Here is a 26612-nt window from a genome sequence, read left to right as displayed (position 1 = left end):
AGGGTCGGCAGGTTGAAAGAGTTAAGCAGCTCAAACAGGCTTTGTGAATTGAGTGGCGTGAAATAAGCCCTTCAACGCTAAAACTGCGCATGGGCTTCATACCAAAAATGCAATTAAATGTTGTTTAAAATAGGAGAACAGATTTATTATTGAAAACCACGTGAAATATTTCATTTAAAAATTATTTGGAATATATCCTTATGCACATTTATTTATTTCCTTAGTTAAATGACCATATTGAAATTCAGTTGCTTTATTTTTTTTTTTTTTTTTTTGACTTCTCATTAGTGCTATTAAAATTATACTGAAACGTTTAAAGTCATCATTACTGATAGTTTTATTTCAAAATAATTTGATACACACACACATATACTTATATCCCTGAGGTATAAGAAATATTCGTATATGAATATTTTGAGAAAGAGACTTGGCACGATCTCGTGAGTATCCTAAGTATAACCATCGGCCACGCTCACCTCGCATATAACTGAAAGTTTGGAAAGGCAAATGATATCCAATTTCAAATAAACGGCGATATTTATAAACAGTTTGATGCCTAAAATATTCGTTGTAATATAGCGAGTAGTTTAAACAAAAAATTAATCAGCTCACTCAAATGTATTCCACACTAAAAGATGAGCTGAGTATAAAAAGTTCAAATCGCTCTGAACGCATATATGTATGTACATACATATGTTGACTTACTATGATGCTTTTTGATTTATATTTTATTGACTTCTATTGTACTTTAAACTACAGCCGTATATGACTAATATTATATAATAAACATAGCCTTGAATTTCAATAATGTAGTGATTTATAGGCTGAAAGTGCTATGTTGGAATACGTACATATACACGTACATATGCATATCTATGGTTCATATATACATACTATACATTCATAAATACCTATTCTTAACATTCAAGTACTTAACATTAGTAAATACTTTAATACGGGCATACTAAACTAAAGTTGTACGTCTCTGACATACTATGCACTGCGTAGTTACAATCACAGAGTTTCTTTCATGTCCTTCTTATGAATATCGCCTCCGGGTTTATTGTCTTCGTCACATGAAATACATTTAATTCTAATGCAGCGGTGTTCTGCACCGTCCTTAATGGAAATGTACATTGGAGAACCGAAATCCTCCTTGGCTTTCTCTTGTATGCAGTCTACTACAACTCTATTCGGTGTTCTCTCACTGATGATTCTCTCGCGCAGCGATGTTTGTGCAACCTGTATTTGTGTCTCCATTGTGCTCCGTTTCCAAATATTTTTCCCCTCCGCTAAATTAAAAGATGTTAAAAGTTAACATTTATACTCGCAATTTTATAATAGTTAAAAGTTTAGCATTTCGGTTTTTGTAAAAGCAAAGGTATGTAGTGAAGCATTTTTAAGATATGTAGAGTTTTTTTTCCTAAAAAAAAACAGAATCTTTAGTTTTACTTCGTCATTACAAAGTTTTAAGAGAAAAACTGTATACTATTTAAAGGGGAGTGCTAAGTTTGGCCCATGATTTTGGAATTTACAGCGTGATTTCCATCGAAATCGCCTTATTTCAACCAGATATTTCTGAAGGATAGATGAAATTTAAAATGTGATTTGTAAGCAAAAAAGCGTTCACAACCGTTGTTGTTGATGTAGCAGCATAAAAAAAATTAATAAATAATTGGCGCGTACACTTCTTTTATGTATTTGACGAAGCTTCTCTTCCTATTTGTGGCGTACGTCTTCATGGTGTTCCACAAAAGGAGGGACCTACAGCTTTAAGCCGACTCCGAACCACAAATGGTTTTTGTTATGAGGAGCTTTTTCATAGCAGAAACACACTCGGCGTTTTACCATTGCCTGCCGAGGGGCGACCGCTTTTAGAAAAAACTTTCCTAATTTGGGTGTTTCACGGAGATTCCAACCTACGGTCTCCGAATTTCGAATGGTAGTCACGCACCAATTCATTCGGCTACGGCGACCGCAGCATAAACATTCCCCACATATATACATACGTATGTATAGGGCATGCTGATGGGGTAACAGTCCTTGTCCGGATACAATTCTGGACCGTTACGGTAGGGTACAATTGACTGCCGTGGTCCAAGCCGCCGATTGATGAGATGATGCATCATCATGCACAAAATTCTTTCCGGGCAAAAAAAAGAAACACCTCAAAAGCATTCCACCGAAAATGGCAAAACACGCGGTAGTCGCGTTTCGCCATTGGTTTTCCATATAATTCATCCACTTAATCCATTTTCCGTACGTTCAGTACCGTATGCCAAATCCATTAAACTGTGCCATATTGAATGATATTTAATCGATTAGTCACAATTATCGCTTAATTATTACCATGATCGATATCGACCGCCATAGTTGAGTGGATTCGTGTGCGACTGCCTTTCAGCTGGTTCCGCGTTCGATGTCTTCGAAATATGACATATTTTTTGTCGTCAGATAAATTATGCGGATCAACCCGTGCACACACTTTTGGATAGTCCAAGATTCAATCGATATACGTTAAGTTGATAGTATTGGCATTTTAAATTCGTATTCTATGAATTCCCCTGAACATTTTGCTGATCATTGATGATTCACAGTTTTGATAGTATCCAACGCATAGAGATTTTTTAACTGCGATAAGTGGCCGTAGGCAAAAGAAAACTACAAAAATTCCGGTTGGTGGCCACGAAATACTGTTACAGGAGTCTATTAGGTATCTCGGAGTAATGATTCGCACAAGCCTAAGCTTTAAACAGACCTTACATCAGTCAATTGTAAAGCAGCGGCTGTGAATGGAGCATTGGTAAGAATTCTTCCGAACGTAGGTGGGTGGCCCAGGCGAAAGAAGGCGATTTTGTCAACAGTTGCTGACGCTATAATCTACTACGCAGCGTCGATTTAAGCCGAAGCTACATACGGGAGGTGTTTCGAACACGCAGACGTTACGCATTGCATGTGCATCTGTGTTATTGCCGAAAAGCTACAGTAGATATCCACGCGATGTACAAAGAGCAATACCGACGACAGCAGAAAAAGCTACGGAAAGAGCACGATCTGTGACCAAGTGGCAAAGAAGATGGGAAGCGTCTATCAAAGGCCGTTGGGCGTACAGAAGTGGGAAGGAAGGAAGACTCGGCGACACTGATTATTACCTCACCCAACTAATCCCCGTTCACAGCTGTTTTCTGGAATATCTACATCGCTTCCAGCTTACAGTCAACTCCAACTGCCCCAGCGGCCCTAATTCAATAGAGAGCGCAGACCATGGCCTTTCATTGCATTCACTTAAGCGACGATCGGGCCTTGCTCGCGAGGGTCTTAGAACACGCGCCAACACAGATCGGACTTGTGCAAGGCATGTGTCCATCCGTTAAGAGCGTTTGCGGTCTCAATCATGACGAAACTGCAACACATTGATGGGGAAAGGAAAGCTCAACGGTGACAACAGTAGCAGCATACCACCGGAGATGAACTGCTTTAAACAAACAAACAATCGAAGAGACGCTTGAGATAAACACTCACTACAGTATCAGACAGATGACAGGATGATAGCTTGTAAATTTCCCACTATCGCAAAATTTCCGATGCACTCTCTGTGTCAGAAAAAGTAAAGTAGATGCGTTACCACACCTTTTGAATGGGGTTGGCGTTTGGGGACTAGGAACGCCAGTCCAATACTGTGACGCCCTTTTCTTGTTTTGTTGTTTCTCAATGTGTTTTTCTAAGAGCAGTGGTTTTGGTGATGTGGGACGGTAGGATATGTTTGTCTCCTTCAATCGACATTCGATGGTGTTGATTCTCACATCTATTCCCTTTTCAGCAGCAACTGATCGTGCTTGGCATAGTCACAAAGAAGGGTTCCGCTTAAAAAGTTGGACGATCACTTTATCCTGCTTTTTTTTAGTCACTCGATTCAAGCCACGCTCGGAAAAGTCATCAGCATTTTTGTACACCTTGTACCGCTGATTCCACATCACAACAAACTTTTTTGATTTTTTAGTTACTTTTACAGCCTCAGCGTAAGATAATTTCGGCCCTTTCGAATGCGTGCATAGAAGTACCGTCTCGAAACGCTTCGTGTACCTGTCACTCATTTTGGTTTGGTTGCGTTTACGGGAAAGTTTCGAACGACAATAATCTGAGTTAGCCTGCGTCGTAGCCCTTGAGTGGGACTTTTATGCAGCAAAAAGCAGAACAAAATATATCTTGAAGTTACAAGAAAAAAACCGGTTATTTTCTTCTGGCACAAACTGTACCATTTACTCCAAAAACACTGAGAAAGAGATGGATATTATCGAAGGCGTAGAGTCTACCTAAGCCCACAAGAGAGGAATATGGACGCAGGTACCTGTTGTGTCAGCAGACGAAAACGTAGCTTCATTCTGATGTAATATCTTTAGGTCTCGGAATTTAGCCATCGTATTAGGGGAGCATGCCTGGCATACCATTGGTGCGCCGGCACCTTTGATGATGTTTCTGACATTTTGATTTAAACCTCCCTCCAAAGAAACCGCGTATTCCACTAATAAAGTGCAACCAAATAACTTTGATCTGTTTGTTCAGATGGCATTAAATTTTGTAAGTACATCTACAAAGAATCACTGATCAATGACCTCATTAGATATCCTTAAGTATTTTTGAAAAGGGCTAAATGCTTTGCAAAAATTATCAGAATTTTCTTAACTATCGATAATAACGAACAGTTCAACTACAGTTATTTTTCCACCTTCTTAGTGTAACTTGTGTAATAGTTTTAATGCTACTTTGTACCTTTTGCAATTTTTTGAAAACTGTTTTTATTAGCAATTATATTCGGGGAGTCCGTTTTATGTTTGCCTGGACTACAGCAATAACAAAAGACGATCCTTTGAAAGTACAACCGAAATCTGAAGGAAAACAATTGGATAAAGCAAAATGATTCCATAGAAGAAGTTACTCAACGTACCGTTTGTTCATCCAATAATATATTATTGGATTTACCATAGCATTCGACATAGCCAGCCAATAGAACCCCAAGTACATGTGTTGCACATACTTGGTAGAAGTGACGTCGTTGTTGTGGTACGCATAGATGAAGAACATGTGATATGGAAACCAGCAGATAGCAAATATTGAAACGATGGCAATAAACATGCGAACTACTTTTCGCTTTGATCTCATCGATTCCATTTGACGATCGGTATTCTCTCCAATAGAACGGCTACCCCTACAATAATAAGGAAATTGTTAGAGACTTAAAACGTGATGTCGAGTTTTTTTTCTTTAATTACCAGAGCACACGACCCATTAATGTGTAGCATATTAGCATAACCACCATTGGAAAACCATAGGTAAGTATGAGGAGGATTATGTTGTAACTGTATTTCAAAAATGTTTGATTCAAGATTTAAGGTCAAAGGTAAAGGATTTGAAAATATCTCTAATACATACGTATAATCTGATATGGATGTTGGATAACGCCCATCTGGCCACAACATGAAGCACACAGTTCGCGATTTGCCATTGTAGTATCTGTAAAAAATAAGAGTGGAAAAATTTCAGTTATTGCACTTTTTCTTCAACAAGAGAGTTTTCGCATAAGGTTTACGTTATTGATTGCAAAATGTGTTGAAATACTTGTAAATGTAATATTGTTCATAGCCTAAACTTTACTTAAACGGTTATACTTGATAAGACCGTAAATCTGTATGCTGCGTAACTTTCAATGAAATAGCGGATAGCGCCGATTCGTTAACTTACGTACACCTAAACCTTAAACGAAATTATAATCTGTGTGATCGACTAATTTCAGTGACTTTTCAATATCGGACACCTCAAGCAAAGAAGAATTAAACAGGCGCTCTTACAAGTTTGTGCGCTATCCGCCTATGATGGAAGCTTCTCATGCAAGTGGAGGGCATTTTCTTGATCTCATATGCAGATAAGCCGCACGCTTTTTCATACTAAATGCAAGGAAACCCTTTTCATCCCTTTACGAAAACGATTCAACTCTAGCATAATATTCACGACGACGACACATCAATTCCAACTGTGAATAATCACAAATGACCGAAAATAACTTTCTACAGTTTCCTCTCATATTCGCCTGCAATTTCTACGGAACCACTACAAAATCTTCAAAAAAATATATATCTACACAGTGAGGCTATTTTTCTCTCAGTTAAGGAACCACACAAGGATGATAGATTACAGGGTTTGGCCATCCGAAGCAAAATAGTGGGAGTAACTTCGGCTGCCGCGGCATAGGGGACTCGGCACCAATTTTGTGACCGCTTATTTCACACGTTTTCTTATCTTCAGTTTTGTTGTAAACAAACCACCATCACATCCCCTGTTACGGCAACAAATCAGGTGATCCCTTCAAATTCGCCGAGAGCCGGTTAACGGTTTGATGTTGGCCACACCTTTGGAAATATTTTCACCATTACGCCACACTTTACAGGAATTTTGGATGGGATGCTACTCTAGACACTAACACAGCACACACGTTTTGGAGGCCGATCTGCCTCTTGGGAGCACCAAGAAACAGAAACTATGGCCCCTATTATGAGTTGCATTCGATCTTCGATATTCGTTGGTTGTCGAAGATCGAAAATCGAATGTCAATTTGGTATTACACAGTGGGACATCAAAAATCAAACCGCACCGGACCTTTTTTTTCTGAAAATATACCTATTCAATAGCAAAACCCTCGCTGTGTTTTTAAAAGTTAGCTCGATTTTTTTTTATTGCGTTTTGAAGTTTTCTATTTTCATGAGATTTTGGAGTTTTACCTGTACGCTAAATTTGACTTATAAATCGACCTTTGTTTGATTTAATCGATTTATTTTGTCATAGCTTGATGCAGAAATTTCGTACATGTACAAATAAACTTATTTTGAGAAGAACCTATATCTCAATACGCAATTTTGAATACCAAAATTTCGAAAAATTGTATGTTTTTACCATTTTTTACTGTAATTATGAAAATAATTAAAATTTCTCACTATTTCTTCTAGCAAAAATGTTGCAAAATGTACTAAAAAAGTCATTTATAAGATAAAAACATAAAACTGAACTTTAAGTTTGTTATTTTCTAAAAAAATAAATTTTTAACATGATTTTTCTTCATAAAAATAGTTTTTTTATACTCTGCTTTAAATTTTTTTTAAATATCTAAAAACTCTGTAGGTAAAAATATTAAATAGATTAAGTAAAAAGAATATAGACTTGAATTCTTATAATTTTTTTTTTTATTAAAATAAAGAATTTTTACGTACTAAAACCTTAGAGACGAGCTCTTTTCGACAATGATTGAATTCTGTGTCATAACAGAAAAAGATTCACTTAAAGCATCAAAATTGGGACATTTTGGCACTAGAATATTTTCATTATGATCAAGCGGTAATTGTACACACTAGACTGAAACGTATTTTTTGTTTTTCGCTTTCTTTTTGTTCAATCCGATCACAGTATTTGCACAACTATAACAATTTTTTGGATCATGTTCTTCTGGATTGTGCCATAGCATTGGCATTCCAAAAGGCATTCTGCTTTGTTTTTTGTGCAACCAATTAACTAAACCAAAATAACAAGCTCTACACACTATGTTTGGCGCCCAAGGTACATTCAAAATAACTTCACGATCAAAATAATGTCTGTATGCCACAGTAAAATCATCACTGATTGATCCATGCTTTTCATCGCTGGTGTGAAACGTCCACAACAATAGCAGAAAACGTCAATATTTGCAGGACAATTGTACATTTTTTATTTTCTTAATTCATAAAAAATTCACGTAAATGAAATTAATAAATTCAAATATGTTAACAAATACCGTATTGTTCACAAAATATTTAGCGTGTCAAATGTGTTTTAGGAGTTGTTATGCACGAACCTGATCTCGCAAGACTGCTGCGATCTTAGAACAGGTAAAATCGTTGGGAACAAATTTTGAAATTTCTAAAACAAACATTTCCTGATAAGACAGACTACAACCTTCTTTATACTTTTTATTTTGGAATGTGTGCTAGCCACTTTTTTATGTACTTAACAGGCTAAAAGTCTTGTGAGACCAATCTTGCTTTTCACTACTCACGATCACATTTTGTTACATCCAATATTCATTGGAAAACCGTATCTGGAAAAAATACTAGCAAAAATAGAAAAATCTGAAAATGTGTATAACGGGTGGTTACGTATAAAATTATTTTCATAATTAAGTTAAAAAATGGTAAAAACATACAATTTTTCGAAATTTTGGTATTCAAAATTGCGTATTGAGATATAGGTTCTTCTCAAAATAAGTTTATTTGTACATGTACGAAATTTCTGCATCAAGCTATGACAAAATAAATCGATTAAATCAAACAAAGGTCGATTTATAAGTCAAATTTAGCGTACAGGTAAAACTCCAAATTCTCATGAAAATAGAAAACTTCAAAACGCTATAAAAAAAAATCGAGCTAACTTTTAAAAACACAGCGAGGGTTTTGCTATTGAATAGGTATATTTTCAGAAAAAAAAGGTCCGGTGTGGTTTGATTTTGATGACCCCAAAATTGTCGCACAGTGTAATATTCTAAGATATTCATTTCTTATGTTTTCTGCTTCTCCGTTATTTGACTCCACTTCAATATCTTCAGCATCATCGTTGAGGGTCTCATCGGATAACTCTTCATTCGGAAGTTGAACATTATAAAACAAGCAAAAGTTGTGCAAAGCTGCACACACATTAATAATTTGTGTTGCTTTTTTTTGGAGAATAGTGAAGAGCTCTTGCCTGCAACAAATATCTAAATCGATTTCTGCAACAAATACCGAAACCATTTCTAGGGGGTTGGATGCCCCCCTCAACTGTTTTCTACTTCTAGCTAGTTCCACTAATCTTTCATCGTCCGATGAACCGTCCAACCACAACTCCGTTGTACTCATTTTCACAAAAAATACTTTTTTTAACTTTTAAAAATGTTGTTAGCAAAGAATTTCAACACAATCGGTTTTTCTTTTATTTTGATTTGCTGTATCAGCTGAGAAAAATTATCTATTGTAAATGCGTCGAGCGATCGAAATTCACAATAGTCCTATTCTTCAACGAATGAGCACCATAATACCAAATGAAAATTCGTTCGATCAACACTTTCGACTACAGTCGAAGATCGAATGTTGCGCATAATAAGGGCCTATATCTGCGGGCACACAACAACTTTTGGACTTATACTGTATTTGGACTGTTTGCTGAGAGAGCTTAAACGTTTCACTAGAATTCATCATCATCTTCACTAACTCTTGTCTCATGAATTCTGGTATTGCAGATCAATTACCACCGGTTATAGATGAAGTGCTGCAGCAGACTGACGTTACGCCAACTTAGTTTCGTTCAGGTTATTATAGCGCCGCTATCTGTTCAGCATTGATCCCAACATACGAGGGTTGTTTGAAAAGTTCGTGCAAACTCAGAGAGATGGCAGTACCTGTTCGTATCGAGATTAAGTTTGGTTAGTAGCATCTCTTGGAAAAACACACACCAACTTTCAGCCAGATCCGTTTATGTTATTGATTAAAAAATGTTTTAAAATAAATTCGATATTACACATATAATATTATCCATTGCCTAAACTTTCTTCGTGGGGTTTTTTCGCGTAGATGCGAGAGCTGTGCTTGAAGAGCCCCTAAATTTCTATGTGGCGTAACTTTCAATGCAGCATGGGATAGTGTCAATTTGTTAATTTTGTGTGGCATTCGTTTGAATCGAGAAGGTCGTTGCACATCCCCGCTATTCTCCAGACTAGGTTCCCCGCGGATCCCTCGAACTATTATTTGTTCTCTAAATTAAAGAAATGGCTGGCGGAAAAAATATTTTATTCAAACGAGGAAGTGATTGCAGAAACGAATGGCTATTTTTCAGATTTGGACAAATCCTATTACTCGGAAGGGATCAATACAAGTTGGACCAAGTGTATAACTAAAAGGCCACCATGTCGAAAAATAAAAGAGTTTTACCTCTAAACAATTCAGTAGTTTTTATTATTGCACGGACTTTTCAAATGATCCTCGTACACGCTGTACTTATTTCGTTCGTTTTCCAGGCCTAGCGTTAATTGACATTGACAATAAACGAGGTGGCAAATAAAACATTTTCACTTTAACGGGGCTTTAAAATAGATTATGTCGTGTGAATTGATACAAGGTTTTTAAAGATTTAAATCAAACGTCTCATTTCTCTAAATCTTAATATTTAAATGTTAGAGAAAAAATAAATCTAAGAAATTATTACCTTTTCGTCATTGTGCTGGAGTACATTAAACAAGGAGCCGCCAATAGACAACTAAGAACCCAAATCAGTAACAAAATGATGTGCACTTTCCGGCGCGACGTGCGTCTCTTTAAAGGATGAACAATCGCAATGTATCTTTAAGAAAAGGAAACTTATTTATTAAATTATGAAATTATTACAGATGTAAAAATATTATACAGATATTATACATGTATTTGCAAGCTCTTAAATATAAAAATAAGAAGTAATAGTGTTTTGAGTGCTGTAGTCAACAAATATATTTACGGCTAGAAATATGGCTAGATTGGGACATTTTCAAATATGTGGCATATACGGGGGAAGTACATAAATTCCGATTCTTACAAATTCAAAAGAGAGTCAACCTTTTTTTAATAATTACAGAAATTTTTTAAATTATTTTTTAAATAATTATTAGACCGCGAGGCAAATGTTCGATACTGTTGGGTGCGCCATGGCTTAGGCAGTCGGTGTTGGATGTAGAAATCAGTTGTTAGTCTCATCAGAAAAGGAGACAAAGTGGTCGCCAGTAGGCAACACACAGATGCCTCAGCATATCGATATAACTTCCCTGACGGAAATACCGCCAATGCCTGCCACAAATCAAACGAAATTCGTTAATGCCAAACAGTGGCAATTTGAGCTCTTTTTTGACAGGCAAAAACCGCACTTTAAAGTTATATTGGTCGATAAGAGATGAGACTGTTCTGGAAGAATTCTGAAGAACTATTCTGTGTGGTGTGGACGGTCAGGTCAAATCACACAAGAAACTTCGAATATACAACTTTAACGTGAATTCAGTGTTATATTGTGGTTCTCAAATCTGGAAATGATCAAAATCTATTAATCATAAGCTCCAAGTCTTTGTTAACAAGTGCTTGTGGCAGATTTTAAAAATATGGTGGCCTACTCCCACATCAAACGAAGAGTTATGGGATCGAGCCAATCAAGAATTTGCAAACAATAAAATCAAGAAACCGAAATGGTAATGGATGGGGCACACACTTTGCAAAGAGAATAACTATATTGCAAAACAAACCACTAAGGTGGAACGCGCGAAGATCCCGTCGGTCTGGTGTCTCTAATAAAACCTGGCAAAGAACTGTCGATAGCGAACTGAATGGCAATGGGTATTCGTGAAGAAGCAAACAACAGATTTAGATTTACGGGGATTGTCGAGGCTGTATGCTCCATTGAGAGAAGAGGAAAGCAGTAAGTAAGTATCCTACGGTTGTGTCCGTGTGAGCGATAGGTACTGAAGAAGATGGACGGATGAACCTTACGAGCAAAAGTACGAAAAACCACATTGAAAACGTTCACGAATGCAGCCCTCGCTTGGGACAAGCGCACTTTAGAAAAACATAAATACATGCTGCAACTTCACAAAGAAGAGAGGTTTTTGGGGTTTTTGAAGTGAAAACTTCTTTAGAATCGTTGGGAGTGATTTGAGAAAAAGTGAAACGAAAAAAGCGACACTCTTGGCTACGAAGCGTTATATTATATGTTGATATAAATGTAGCGACGAACTAAATAACTTTTAGGCCAGCGCCGACAGCATGGCGCGATAGCCGAGCGGCTAGCAATGTGAGCTTCCGATCCAAAATCCTTGGTTCGAATCGCAAGAAAAAAATTTTTTTTATACAGTTATTTTATTTTATTTTATGATATGTTTATGAGGAGCTTTTTTTCATGGCAGAAATACACTCGGTGTTTTGCCATTGCCTGCTGAGGGGTGAGCGCTATTAGAAAAATAGTTTTCCTTAATTTTGGTGTTTTCACCGAGATTCGAACTGACGTTCTCTCTGTGAATTCTGAATAGTAGTCACGCACCAACCCATTCGGCTACGGCGTTTGTTTAATTTTACTGATGCAAAAATGAGGAAAAATATATGAATAAAGTTTGCTTACTGTTTACACATTTTCCAAAGGTGACGGAGAACCAAAAAAAAAGTCGATTTTCAAACAAATACGAGTGTATATGTGTAATTGTGTTAGAGTTTCGGTCACGCCCCAGCAAAACCTGCGTGCATATGTGTTTGTAACATTCAAAAAAATGTAATTGTGTTAGAGTTTCGGTCACGCAGGTTTTGCTGGGGACGCTCATAATAGCAACCGCGTGTGTATTTTTATATTCGTAAATATTTTCATTTTTAAATATTTACCGCAATTATGCCGAAAAATAATGCAGAAAAGTGTCGTGAATATCGACAAAAAAAAAAAATCAATAAATAGCATCACGGAATTCATTCACGAAAATTTAATAAAGTATACACCAGAAGTATCGCGGATACTTAGAAAAGATTACGATAAAGTTCCAATGATTTTAAGTGGCGATTTTAACGTAAATTTTGCATTGGACACAGCGGTTCCTTCAATTGACTTTCTCAATACAACATTCAATTTAAAAATGTGTAACAATCGCACTGAATCGACAACACGATCAAAAACAACAATTGACGCGGATTTCAAAGATATGTTGACAACATCGAAACCAAAGCATTTGTATCATATTTTAGCTATCATAAGCCACTCGTATCATTTGTTGAAATTGAAAACATTGAGGATGAATAATAATAAAATGAAGAAAATAAAATATGAACTTTATAGCAATATTATAATGAACCTATAATTATCCCGCTCCTAATGCTGCTTTCGTCTCATTCTCTCTCAGTTTGTTTTACGGAAGGTTTCACTTCTATCGCGTCTAACCGTTAGACTGGTAATTTTTTTTTTTTGGGTCTCAGCCTAAGCGAGCAGTTTATTTTAGAGCTACATAAAAACATTTATGTTATAAGTAATTACTGTGGGTTTAGATCGTTAAGCGTTAATTCTAGTCAATTGTATAGCAAATAAGAGTAGTTTCAATGTACAAGAAAATGCGCTACATTGCCGCCAGCTTGAAATACGTGTAATATATTTGCTTTATCTTACCTGTCTAATGAGATGGCCACCAATGTGAAAACCGACGTCGAGACGGTAACGTTTGCCATAAAATTATTTATGGTGCAATAAATGGAGCCAAATGGCCAGTCAGAGTTCAGCATAAAGATGAAATTGAAAACGCAGTTCAGCGAAGACATCAACAAATCGGCGATACTCAAATTCAGCAAAAAGTAATTTGTAACGGTCCTCATGCTGCGATGACCTTTGTTGTGTTTCCATTTTGGTTATCACATAGCATTGAAATACAAAAATTAAAGACATAATTAGAATAGAATGATATAGCGAAAAACAAACTTATTTATATTAAGCTCACATGATGACGCTTTAATTCGTGCAGGAGCAATGCCTACATTCATAAATACAACCATTTTAAAAGCGTTTTTATTGCAGTAAAGAGTCGTTCAAAAGACTCGCCTAGATGTTGTTTTAAAGTAAAGCTTGTAAAAATTTAGATTTTTTCAGGTTTCACAATTTTTATTCAAAATACGGCTCTCACCAATTACACTGCGTTACAAAAACGAACTTTTTTTCTGTCCTATGAACCAAATATACTTTTTCGGAAAGGGGGGACAAAATAAAAATACACGTGTATAGGCGATTTTCATGTACACGTCAGAATTTTTTTTTATGGACAAAATATAGAGCTCGTAGTCCGCCTGTGTGAAAAACTTTGGATCAATTTTTACCCCTTTTTCCGTGATCCAGTCGCGCTGAATTTCTGCAGGCAGACTCGTGGAAATGTTTTTATTATGTAAAATTAAAAAAAAAACAATTTTATCAATTTTCAGATTTTCTTTAATTTTTGTTTTCTAAAAAAAGATTTTTTTTCTAAATTTTCGGCATAACTTGAAGGGACTCCAAACTTTTAAACAACTTAATAACCTTTAATTTATTGTTTATTATGTAAAATTAAAAAAACCCCAATTTTATCAATTTTCAGATTTTCTTTAATTTTTGTTTTCTAAAAAAAATTTTTTTTTCTAAATTTTCGGCATAACTTGAAGGGACTCCAAACTTTTAAACAACTTAATAACCTTTAATTTATTGTTTCATACAACACACTCTGTGCCGTTTGTGTGTTTGTTACAGTTCCGGAAGTTCCGATCATTTGACAGTTGCGCTACTAGGAGACGTATACTTTGACAATTGTTTTAAGTTCTGTTGCGCGAAAACGTCTTTCTGTATATTTCATCTTACGAAAAATGCAGTGCCCGACTCGAAATAACTTTTGTTACGTTTGTGGCTTATTCGCACCAAGTAAAAATTTTAAAAATATTACGAAAACAGTGGTTAATTCGTTTCAGAAAATATTCAAGACTGCTTATGTTCCTTACTTGTGGTATACTCCGGAAGTCGTGTGCCACTATTGCTATAGAAATTTATGCAAGTTTTCTGATGGAAGGTCAACAATAAAGTACTCTGTACCAACAATTTGGCTACCACGTACGGAGTTATGAATTTTCATCAAAATTGAATGCTATCGAACAACGTGCATGGAAAGGCACAGTTGCCGTTATTGAGTAGTTTCTCGGCAACAAACGAGCTGACAATTATAAATATATTGTTGCAGAAATGATTTCGGCATATGGCGAAATGGGCATATTAATGTCGCTAAAGATCCATTTCCTTCACAATCATTTAGATTCTTTCCCTGGTGATTTAGGAGCTTATAGCGATGAACATAGCGAAAGGTTCCATCATGACATTGCGGCTATTGAAAAGCGCTTTAAAGGACAAGACATTACGCATATGCTTGGCGAATACTGTTGGTCTATTTGTCGCGATACTGCCACAAGTGCTTACAAACGCAAAAATAAAAGACCTCAGTTTCTTTAAAAGCATTAAAATTTTTAATGTAATAATTTTTAATTTTAATATAATAAAATTAATAAAAAAATTCGGGGTTTTATATCTCTATTATAATGCGGAGTGAAATACCTTTCTTTTGATACCCATATCGGCATATCCCCAGGGCAACCAGGGCAACCCTGTGAAACATTGTCAGTGGCAACACCTAGGTGAAAAGTCTAGAAATGTGATACACTATCTGTGTGCCCAATTTCATTCAAATCCGTTAAGCTAATCCTGAGATCGTGTGGCTATACAGATATGCATACAAGAATTGCTCGTTTAAAGTTATAAAATAAAAAAAAAACAGATTGTGACGTGTACATGAAAATCGCCGATACACGTGTATTTTTATTTTTTATCCCCTTTCCGAAAAAGTATATTTGGTTCATAGGATAGAACGTGTGTAACGCGGTGTTATATGCGAAAAATGACTTATTTTAAATGTCCACCACGAGCACGTCGTCAGATAAAATCCGCCAAACAGTCGATTCATGAATGCCCAATTGTTGAGAACGTCGATATATCGCTGTTGAAGGTTGGTCGGCGACACTTTGCGCTATGAGCAACGACATTCTCAACAGTACGACCAGTTTTTGGTCTGCTCGACTGGTCCTTTCTCTATCATCGACAGAACTAGTCTCTTGAACTTTTTTTATCAACATTTGAATTTTCGACTCATTCGCACGATTATTTCCACCAAACAAATTACGAATTTTGCGATATGTTGTTCTTAAAGATCGACCATTTTCGTAATTAGTTTCAATAATTTTAGCGCGTAGTTCTTTCGTAAAAAATTGTGCATCTGTCTACTTGACAAATGTCAAAGATGACATTCTAGACACTATTCGTGAAAGCATTTAGAAAAGTTAGCTCATTTTTAGAATTTATAATTACAGCCGCTTGAAGCTGAAGAATTTCAGTGCGTTTTTCTATTCTGATGTTACTCATACGCCCTGTATACCCAAAAAAGAAGATGATAGCGCAGAAGTACACCAACATCTTTAAAGCCGAGCTAACTTCGCAAAATTCTTACAGATTTTTTTTACTCTACGCCAGTGCCGTTGACCTGTTTTCCGTTAGAAAAATGTGTTAAATTTTTATCTCTGACGCGTTCGTATGCATCTAGGAGTCACTTTTGAAATACCCTTTATTTCCCTTCAGCCATTTTATTATGGCGGCCGCCGTAGCCGAATTGGTTTGTGCGTGATTACCATTCGGAATTCACAGAGAGAACGTTGGTTCGAATCTCGGCGAAACCAAAATTAATAAAAACATTTTTCTAATAGCGGTTGCCCCTCGGCAGGCAATGGCAAACCTCCGAGTGTATTTCTGCCATGAAAAAGCTCCTCATAAAAATATCTGCCGTTCGGAGTCGGCTTGAAACTGTAGGTCCCTCCATTTGTGGAACAACATCAAGACGCACACCACAAATAGGAGGAGGAGCTTGGCCAAACACCCAAAAAGGGTGTACGCGCCAATAATATATATATATTTTATTACAAAGTGGAACATTTTAAAGAAATCACCGTTTATAACTAAATCGCTTAAGCAGTGTACCAAATATATTTACTCATATATATGTAAATATTTATGTATTCTGTGTAATAATAAAACTATTAAGAGCTTCAAAAAATGCATCAACAGTTTTTCACCTTTGAATGCTCTTATTACTTAGCTGTTCTTGGTTTACATTAAAAATTTCTAAACCAACGAATTTCTACAGTCATAGAAATTTAAGTGATTTTAAGATTTTTTTGTCAACGCAAGCCACGGTAACAATTATTGTCTTTTACTTGCTATAGTTTTTCTGAAAAATTTTGCCGAATTGGTCCCTTACTTACTTAAAAGTCATTTTAACGAAAATTATTTTTTGTTTTTAAATAAGAAGATAAAATTTTTAGTACTTATTAATGTTGCTGGCCTGTAATAAAAAATAGCAAATAAAATGCGCTGTGGCCATCTGGTAACGATAAGTCCTACAGGTACAGGCGTACTGCACATACAGTATCTCCAAGCAAAACTCGGACATCCACCTAGATATTTGGTTTTCCATTAAATAGAAGGGACTAGTATTGGAAAAAAATCTAATTGGTTTTATTTAATTAGTATACTGGGAAGTCATTAAATGGCAAAAGTAAAATTTGAAATGCTCCCTTATTTATTAAAATAAAAACAAATTATTTAACAAGCGGCAATTTTTAACGCAAAAGCCAACTCGTACAGTGTTAATTTATCGGGCAACATTGTTTGCAATCACACTTAAGTTCACGGGGAAGTCCCAAACATTAAACTGTTGCATATGTTGAATATTGTGTCATTTGTTGATAGATTAAAAATTGCAAATAACAAAATTTTCTCTCCGAGTGATGAACAATATATTCTACGGCAAGTCAAAAAGGATCAATTTTTAAGTGCACCGAAATTCGCAATAATCGCCGAAAATGATTCGGGGAAAAAATGTTGCCCATAGACAATTAGAAATATACAGGGTGAACGATATGAAGTGTTACCAACTTCACACTGCTTGTATCTGTAAAACAACTCATGACATCAACGTCAAAATTGTCCTAATGACAGTTCAATATATTGTTTATAAGCAATCAAAAGCATTTGCACCTCAGTTTTCTTGAATTTTTTTTTCTGTGATGGAACTCCAACGTAATAGTGTGATTGCGTTATATTTGGCTGGGAAATCACAACCAGCCATTGTTCGTGAGCTCAGTCACCTCAAAGCAAATAAAATGTTTGTGTATCGCACTATAATACGTTACAATGATACTGGTAGCATTGCAAAACGATATGGAGGTGGACCAAAAAAAAACCGCAACAACGCCAGAAATGGTTCGGAAAGTGAAGGCTCGAACGATATCCACGTCGAAGTGTAAGAAAAATGGCCAAAGAACTGAAAATATCGCAAGACAGCATTCGACGCATGTTGAAAAATGAGCTCAAGGTCAAGGCTTACAAGTTCCAAAAAGCACACGATCTTTCACCCCAGCAAAAACAAGCTCGGTGCGAAAGAGCAAAGGAGTTGTTGCGCTTGCACGAACGTGGCGAATTTCTAACATTGTGTTTTCTGATGAAAAAAATTTCCGAATTAAGCATTTCATAAATACTCAAACGATCGTGTTTACTTGACCGAACGCTTATACGAGAATTTGAGCCTACGTATGGCCACTCGAAGCAATTTCCCAACGCAAGTAATGGTTTGAGCCGCAGTGACCGCTGATGGACACTCTCCAATCGTTTTTACCGAGCCTGGTGTCAAAGTGAATGCAACTTATTATCGGGAAAATGTTTTAGAAGCTGCTTTAGAGCCGTGGACACGCAAACATTTCGGTCGTAGACCATGGACGTCCCAACATCACTCGGCACCGTCTCATAAAGCTCGTGTGAACCAAGAATGGTTAAAAAATCATGTTCCACACTTCATTTCGTCCACACAATGGCTTTCGAATTCGCCAGACGCAAATCCGATGGACTATTCCATCTGGTCCATTTGGAGAGCAAGGTGAGGACTAAAAAATATGCCAGTATGGCTGCGTTGAAAAAAGCGACTATACGAGAATGGGCCAAAATACCTCAAGACCACATTCGTGCAGCATGCAACTCATTTTTTGACCGTTTGAAGGCTATAGTCAAGGCAAAAGGTGGTCATATCGAGCTAAAGAGAATATATGTTAAAATTGTTATCATTTTTGAACAATTTTGTCTTTGAAATCAATAAAAACTGATTTCACACAAAAAAGTTATGGTGTTATGAATAGGTAACATATCGTTCACCCTGTACTCAATAAGGCTGATATCAACGGCAAAAGAGCAAGGCATAAACCCCATATCAACGAAAGTAATCGTAAGGCAAGGCTGCGATTTGCTAAGAAACACCAATCAAAAGATTTCTCATTTTGGTGGAACGTGCGCTATTCTCTGATGAAAGCAAGTTCAACCTTTTTGGTTCAGATGGCAGACGCTATATATGAAGAAGATCAAATGAAGCGTTACTTGCCAAAAATATGAAGCCTACAGTAAAGCACGGTGGTTTGGTCAGTAATGGTGTAGCGTTTATTTTCTGCATCTGGGCCGGGAGAATTGTATTTTATTGAGGCCATTATGGATCAGGCTGTGTATTTTAACATTTTAAAGAAAAAGTTGGTCTAGGGGAAGATTTACATTTTTATCAGAACAATGGCCCGAAGCATAAAGCGTATAATGGGCGATCGTGGTTGTTATATAATAGCGCAAATGTCATAGATACACTAGCCCAGAGTCCAGATTTAAACCCCATTGAGAACTGTGCAACTATATTAGCTCGATGGGAAAGTTCGCCAGTATAGCATAAGTTCAAAGCATGACATGAAGGCGATCCTTCAGGACAAATGGGAAAAAATTTAGCCCAGCTTTTGTGAAAAACTTGTTAAGAGTATGACAAATAGATTAAAAATAGTTATCAGAAACAAAGGTATGCATACGAAATATTAATATTTACATTAACTTTACTTTTATATAGTGTACGAGTTTCCTTTTGGCATTGAATTACATGAATTTTATTTTTTCACCTTCTTTAAAATGTACAGTAGAAGCCCGATAAGTGCAATACCGATAACTGCAATTTCGCGGAAAGTACAATTCGATTTTGTGTCCATAGAAACGTCGAAAAGAGCAATAAAAAATTGCAATTTTCGGGCGCAAAAGAATTCTTGTTCGAAGAAATTTTTTACTTAATACGGCAATGTATTTGCGTTCATCACGCGCGAAGACACAGCTTTATAGCAATGCACAGTTATGGTTCTCGGAATTATTGCGACCAAAAACACTGTTCTCACGCTTTGTGATTTTCGATTTTTACAAATAACTGTAAAATTGTAGCGCTGATATCATAAAATATGGCATCGAATCGTTTGTGACATTCAACACGCGTTAGTTTCAAGCTGGTTCTTGAGAGTAAAACAATCGTTCGGAGTTTGAATCATTTTTTTTTTTTGCTTTCATCAAATAAAATCATGGGAAAAGTGAAAAAGAATCTACATTTTCTTACATTGAAAGAAAGAGATGAGATTCTCCAAAAAATTGAAAAAGGCGTTAAACAACGAGATCTTGCATTCGAATACAAAGTTGATTGCGCAACGATTTGCCGAATAAAAAAACAATCCCGTTCATTAAAAGAAAATGCATACAATTCATTTTCACTTGGAAATAAACGGAAAACTTTGCGGTTTGGCAATCATCCAGAGCTCGAGAAGCGTTTTTACCAGTTTTTCATGAATCAGCGGCGACGAAATACTCTTGTTTCTAGCTTGATATTGAAAAGCAAAGCATTAAAAATATTATATTTGATGAAATAAAAAAGGATTGAGAACAATTCAATGCAAGTGATGGATGGTTTTCGCAATTCAAGAAACGCTTCGGACTTCGCTATTTGACTGTGACTGGTGAATCATTATCTTGGGATCCAGAAGCCATTGAGCCATTTAAGGAAAAATTGACGGCGAAAATCGCTGAAAAAGGATATGTAACATCACAAATATATAATGCTGATGAAACGGGGCTCTTTTGGAAACTTTTGCCAAATAAAACCTACGTTTCGAAAGATGAAAAGAGTGCTCCAGGTAACAAAGTTTCAAAAGATCGGATCAGTGTTCTTTTGTGTGCAAATGGTGATGGCAGCCACAAAATAAAACCATTAACGATCGGCAAATCTATGAATCCGCGTTGTTTTAAAAATTTTTGTCTACCGGTGAATTATGCTAGCAACAAGACTGCTTGGATGAAGCGGGATATTTTCAAAAAGTGGTTCTTTGATAATTTTGTCGAAGAAGTGAAAAAATTCGTCAAAGAAAATGATGTTCCACCCAAAGCATTACTCTTGCTGGACCAAGCCCCATCTCATCCGCCCGAAGAAGAATTAGTTTGTGGTGAGATCGAAGTGATGTATTTTCCGGCCAATTGCACAGCGATTTTACAGCCAACGGATCAAGGTGTTATTAACTTGTCAATTCTATACAAAACATTGCTAATGGAAACCATAATTAGTGAAAAAGATTCTTCATTACATGAACTATTGAAGAAAATTGATTTAAAAATCGTCGTGATCATGTTGAGCCAAGCATGGGGGAAATTGCTCCCTGAAACGATCGCTAAATGCTGGAAAAGCATATTGGGTACAAGCCCAACAGTTGACGCGATTATTGAATCTAATCCAGACGATATGCCATTGGATATCGAAATTGACGACCCCTTCTTGTTGGAGGATTACAACGGTTAAATGAGATGGTCGAAAACTATGTGGGTGAAGCAGACACAGATGAAATCCGCAATTGGGTTTTGGAATTAGGAATAGATGAAGGTGATAGTGAAGCCAATGAACCCGAAGATACTACTCAAGAAGAAACAACCGAAAAAGTCCAGCCTGAATCGATTTTTGGCTGTGTCAATACAATTTTGAAATGGGGTGAACACAACGATGTACTGTCATTCAATCAGATCGCTTGTTTGCATGATATCCGATCAAAAGCACTTGAAAAGTGTTAAGAGAAAACGCAATCGAAAATAACAAAGTTTTTCCAAAAAAAAATAATTGAATTTTGGAGCACACATTCATATGTCCTTCCGCATTGATCTCTTTGTATTAATTTCAATTAATAAAATATGTGTTCATTTTTCTTGAATATCGACCTTTTGAGCTCATTAATTGCATTGAATAGAGTTAAAATATTTTTCCTTAGGTATTCCTCGATCCACAGGAGAAATTCGCAAAAGTGCAATTTTTCGCTAAGTGCAATCATTGCTGAAATTTTCCAATTGTACTTATCGGGCTTCTACTGTAATTAAATTAAGAATTTGAGTTCAACTACTTAGTTTTTGATTGATATAAATAATAGTAATAAAATATGTAAAAACTTTTTTGAGCCGTTTTCTTACTTTTGATTTATAAAAACAGAATTTTTTTTTTCGAACTGTACAAGTTTCGCTTGGGGCTACTGTAGACCTTAAAATTATTTTACTAAAATTTTAAATAGTGTCCTAAAAGGTCTTTGCGGTAAATCTGTAATAGTTAACTTAGAAATAAAATACATATAAATCCATGCATATAATATTCTATTACGTAAACTTAAGGGGGGGGGTAGGGTCACAAAATCGAAATTTTTTTTCTTCACTCATCTTATAGTAAATCATTTCAAGAATGTTGTGTCAAAATTTTAAGTGGATCGGAGCAGAACTCTCAAAGTTATAGCCTTTGTAGGCACTCTACCTCGAATGCGGAGCATCGATAATTTCTCAGAGTCATTTTTTCAAACGCGTTTTTCCCGAAACGACTTCTTAAAAGTCGGTGCCAATCACAACTCCGAAACTATTCAACCGATTCTTTTCAAATTTGGCACACGTTTTCTAAATCAAAAATACCTCCCCCCTACATTGTTTTTTTTTTTATTTTTATTTTTTTAAGGTTGTTTTTCACTTACAAATATGGCGAAATTTTTCGCCAAAAATGCTCGTTTTACGTGTTTTTGCCACCAAAACTACAAAAATGAAAAAAAAAAATTTATTAATGGGGGGGAGGGGGGGGGGGGGGAGCATTACGTCATACTTTAACTGAAAAATTCGACTTTTTTAGTTTCAGATGATTCTACGACGAATGCCGATTGGCACCGCAGAGCACCTCTCGAAAAACATATCTCCAAAAAAACTCTGTCATGGGCTTATTTGTCAATATTTTATTATTAATATTTTTTAAAAACTTATTGAAAAGATGTACAATAACATGCAACTGATTTTATTAAAGTATCTTAAGCCATATTTCTGTAAAAAATTCAAAAAAAAAGTGTTTTTTTTTAGCGCTAAACCACCCCCCCCCCCCCCCTTAACAATATTTCTATTTGCACGCGTCTTGGTACAATAGAGTGCACTCCTGTCATGGGTGAAAATTATTCACACTATCAGGGGCATTTTCCGGTGATTCAGTGTTTCCAGTAGCGCAGTTCTTTTGTTCCAATATCGTTTTATCATTGCAATAGCACTTACTACCGCACCCTCCTCTCTATCAGAAAGCAATATACCGAAATATGTCCCCCAGGTATTGTGAATAGACTCGATATTAAAAAAATTGGTTAAACTGATGACAAAGAGTTTTGATGCCGGATATGCAACATCTGCCGTTAGCTGCACTCTCAGATTCCCAACGTCAGGGAGAAAGAGGCAGATGCGTAAATCACCGCACTGAAGGTGGCTTATCGCACAACTCACTCCAGCAAAGGTAGCGGATATGTAGGCCATGTGGAGAGTCTTCGATGAAATAAATGAAGGCGGTTTATTCATTGCTAGTAGTAACATAGAGACACATATTGCAAAAGCGGAACATACACAAGTGTTGAATAAAACAATTGTCTTTTCACACACGAATGTTTTTTAGAATACGAATAGCAAAAGAGGAAGTTTGCAAGAAGTGTAACATGACATTAATTGCAATAAAAAAATAATGGAATTTATGTATTTAACAAGTTGTATTAATTCGTTGCCTTTAATAGCGATATTTTAAGTGATTTGTTTGCATCGAAATGTGTACAAAATTTAGTGCCGCCAATTTTAAACCGAAAGCGGTTATAGCTTAGTATAACTGCAAACTATCATTGCAATAAGCCTTTCTTGCTCTTCTCTTTGAAAGTTTCATTATTTTTCATTCACTATAGAAATTAACTATCATTATTCGGCAAAGCTGCCCTCGAAAATTCCCGTAATCCGCATTAGTTGCATTTAATTCCTGAAATAATTCCGAATTAAGTCGATAAACCCCATTAACGCCACTGCCTGTCTAGGCTATTACTTTATTTGAATAAATTAAAAATTATGAAACTGCATTTATTGAGTATAGCTTATAAATTTAAGGGGACAGACACCTGTGAATGGCCATATTTTCCCTAATTTTCATTAAAATTATTTAAAAAGAAGACGTCAATATATTTTTTTCAAATTTGGCATACAGTTTATTTATACATTAAAATAATATAAAATATTTTTTTTTATTTATTTTAATAATTTAAAATGGCGTATGGCGCACTCAATTCTTCCAGGAAGATCAATCGGCGGGCATTGTAGCATCGGTGTCAATGACTTGAATAAAAAAAATCAAAATTTTTTTTGTTTATTTATGTCATAATTTCTATATGAATTAAAAAAAATGGGAACAAAAAAACCGTGGAATAAAATGCTTAAAAAAAAAAAAAGTTTTGGGTCAAATTTTCCTACTATTTTTGCTTTCGAAAACTTGTAAATTCACATAGAAAGTAGTATCTTAAAAAAATGTGTGCAAAATTTCAAGGAAATCGGTAAATAACTTTTCGAGTTATCGTGTACTCCAATTCGAAAAATATAGTTTTGAGAAAAACGCGTCTAAAGTTTGAATACATGAAAACTCAATGATTTTTGTAACGTAACTATACCTCTCTCAGCGCTCGAACGCAAAAAATAGAGTCGTCACGGTTGACGATCTATAATATAAGAAATACTTACATTTTCGTTCTAAAATTTTTTTTACGTATTATTAAAGGATTATGTAAGTTAAGCCAATAAACTATGATGGTCACCCACGTCACATATTTTGTCTCTGGTCATTATTCCAGCATTGTAAATAAGTAAAATAGTTAACGGCTTCGCGAACACTTGCAATGCAAGAGTACGTTGAATGCTGGGAGAGCGGTGTCTATTGCTGGCAGCGGAGACTGAACACCCGTTGGCCTGTTGGTAGTCGTTCTAATTGGGAATGAAGTAAAAGACCAGAATCTCATTGGAGTATTGGAATGCAGCGGAGAGTGAGTAGCGGAATGTGAGCAGCAGTGGTTTCAGGGTATTCTAATTAGAATTAAGCTTTCTTTCTGTTTGCGGCAACTGGACTAATAAGATGTACTAGTGATACAAAAGTATTCTTTATTAAACAAATTAATATTATATCAAATATAATTGTTTAATTTGTATATTAACATTTTAAGAAGAAAACATTTTTTTTTCTTCGAAATTTTACAGGTATCTGTCCCCTTAAAGTACTTAGTTGAGTTTTTATTACTATCTTTATTCAACCTTCAACAATTCATTTCACTTCATTTATTGCCCAAAATCATTTTAACATAGGAGTTTACAAAGTTATGATAAAATTAGATTGTTTAGCATCATCGTAAAATACATTTATATTTATCTGGGAGCTTAAAGCTTATTTTTCTTTTGATATATACAATAGGTTATGATTATTATTTTGTATGTCTTTGGCATAATTTTAAAACTTATTTATATTTATATATATATACCGTATAGTAAACTTCTATAATTTATTTGGCTATAAATTGATCTATACTAATATTATAAAGAGGAAAACTTTGTTTGTTTGTTTGTTTGTAACGAATAGGCTCACAAACTACTGGACCGATTTTAAAAATTATTTCACCATTCGAAAACCACATTATCCAAGAGTAACATGGATTACATTTTATTTTGGAAAAAAATAGGGTTCCGTAAGATATTTGGATTTTTCGGACACAAACTGAAAAAAATCTTTTATATAAAATAAAGTCAACTTTTTGTGTGTGTTCGCTAACCGGCCGTGTCTGCACCGAATTAAACCAAACTTACACAGATTGCTAAGAAGGTATTGAAGATGGTTTTCGTATAGTTTGGATACCTATTGGTGGATAGGGCTCGAGATATAGGTCAAAACGTGGACCCGGGTAACCTTCGCATGTGTGTGTACAATATGGGTATCAAATTGAAGCTGTTGGTGAATGCTTTAGTACAGAGTATTTTTCATGCCGCTCCGTGACTGGGGTCTCGAGATATAGGTCAAAACGTGGACCCGGGTAAACTTTGGTTGTGTATGTACAATATGGATATCAAATGAAAGCTGTTGTTAAGTGCTTTAATACGGGGTAATTTTCATACCTATTGATGACCAGGGTCTCGAAATATATGCCAAAACGTGGACCCGCCGTGTCTTTGCACCGAATTAAACCAAACTTATGCACATTGTTAAGTAAGTATTGAAAATGGGTTTCGTAAAGTTTGGTTGTAATTCGGAGCAGTGGCAACGGGTACAGCGTTCTTTTGAGCCAGCCATAATGTCGCTTACTTTTTTAACGCTTGGGGCGGAACTGAACTGTCAAATTGACAGTCTGAGTTACAATGTGTCAATATTTCTTTCTGATTTGGATGCCATAAGGAAAAAACGTAAGTGCAACATGTAAAAATTGTTTGTGAATTTTTTTGGAGTGGATTTTGGAACAGTGAATAATTTCTTACGAAATTTGAGAATTTAATGTGAAATCCGAATGAAATTATGTGTTCGTGGAAAAAACAATTTTTTTCGTTTTTTTTTTTTTGAAAAATATAAATGGATAATGGTTAAAAAAGCTCCAATGCTTAATAAAACATATAAATTGAAACGAAAAATTCATGGATGATCAGGAAAAAAGACTATTGTTTATTCATATGCGTTGATTTGAAATTTAAAAACAATCTTCTTTTTTCCTGATTTTCAATTTATATTTTATATTTACTCAAAAACAAAT

The 26612-nt window shown here is 35.6% G+C and overlaps 1 protein-coding gene across 1 annotated transcript in view; it reads right to left on the bottom strand.

Moving 5' to 3' along the window:
* Nucleotides 1-785: 785 nt before the first annotated feature.
* The window catches only part of LOC129248955 (tachykinin-like peptides receptor 86C), a 42596-nt gene continuing 16769 nt past the window's right edge, over nucleotides 786-26612 (bottom strand). The window contains exons 3-9 of the mRNA XM_054888565.1: nucleotides 13204-13417; nucleotides 10255-10389; nucleotides 5431-5511; nucleotides 5271-5357; nucleotides 4946-5206; nucleotides 4771-4886; nucleotides 786-1292 (exon numbers count right to left, since the gene is read on the bottom strand). Of these exons, the coding sequence (XP_054744540.1) occupies nucleotides 1015-1292; nucleotides 4771-4886; nucleotides 4946-5206; nucleotides 5271-5357; nucleotides 5431-5511; nucleotides 10255-10389; nucleotides 13204-13417 (1172 nt within the window). The 3' untranslated portion in view covers nucleotides 786-1014. The remainder of the gene's footprint in view (nucleotides 1293-4770; nucleotides 4887-4945; nucleotides 5207-5270; nucleotides 5358-5430; nucleotides 5512-10254; nucleotides 10390-13203; nucleotides 13418-26612) is intronic.

Source organism: Anastrepha obliqua, chromosome 1, assembly GCF_027943255.1.
Source record: "Anastrepha obliqua isolate idAnaObli1 chromosome 1, idAnaObli1_1.0, whole genome shotgun sequence".
NCBI classification, from domain to species: domain Eukaryota; kingdom Metazoa; phylum Arthropoda; class Insecta; order Diptera; family Tephritidae; genus Anastrepha; species Anastrepha obliqua.
The sequence above is the reverse complement of the archived record's forward strand: the minus strand, read 5'-3'. Positions and strand labels throughout refer to the sequence as shown.